Source organism: Camelina sativa, unplaced genomic scaffold (genome assembly GCF_000633955.1).
Source record: "Camelina sativa cultivar DH55 unplaced genomic scaffold, Cs unpScaffold08993, whole genome shotgun sequence".
NCBI classification, from domain to species: Eukaryota; Viridiplantae; Streptophyta; class Magnoliopsida; order Brassicales; family Brassicaceae; genus Camelina; species Camelina sativa.
The window spans coordinates 1-419 of NW_010930055.1; the positions used below are offsets into that span (position 1 = coordinate 1).

General features: G+C 45.1%; 1 protein-coding gene across 1 annotated transcript; it reads right to left on the reverse strand.

Moving 5' to 3' along the window:
- Positions 1-6: 6 nt before the first annotated feature.
- On the reverse strand, positions 7-414 carry LOC109131943 (the record flags this gene model as incomplete). Its single annotated transcript, XM_019243110.1, has 1 exon — positions 7-414. A coding segment is annotated over one exon (402 nt), but the record flags the coding sequence as incomplete, so codon positions are not given.
- Between the last annotated feature and the right edge of the window lie 5 nt (positions 415-419).

Here is a 419-nt window from a genome sequence, read left to right on the forward strand (position 1 = left end):
AAAAGATGTGATTCAAAGGAGGAACAGGTCAAGCTGTTGAGTCTCATCATAGAAATCAGACTCGTACAGAGCGTATGGATCCATTGTTGATGAGTAGTCATCAAAAGCCACGAAGCCAGGCGGCGACGTCGTAGTGGTAGCAGCAGAGTCATGATCACAAGGCAGTTCACGAATATTCAGCTTTTCATCAATATCCATGAAACAAGCAATCATTTCATCCTCTCCCATGCTTATCACCATCTTCTCTTCTTCTTCAATCTCGGCTTCTTTTGGTTGTTCAGACAATATCACAGTCTTGATCCTCTCGAGTCCGTGTCTTCTCGAGGAGATTCCAGCAGCGAGCTTGTTAAGAAGACGTGCTGAGCCAGTAGCAGAGGAAGAAGAGGAGGAAAAAGAAGAAGAACAAGGGCTCGGTATAG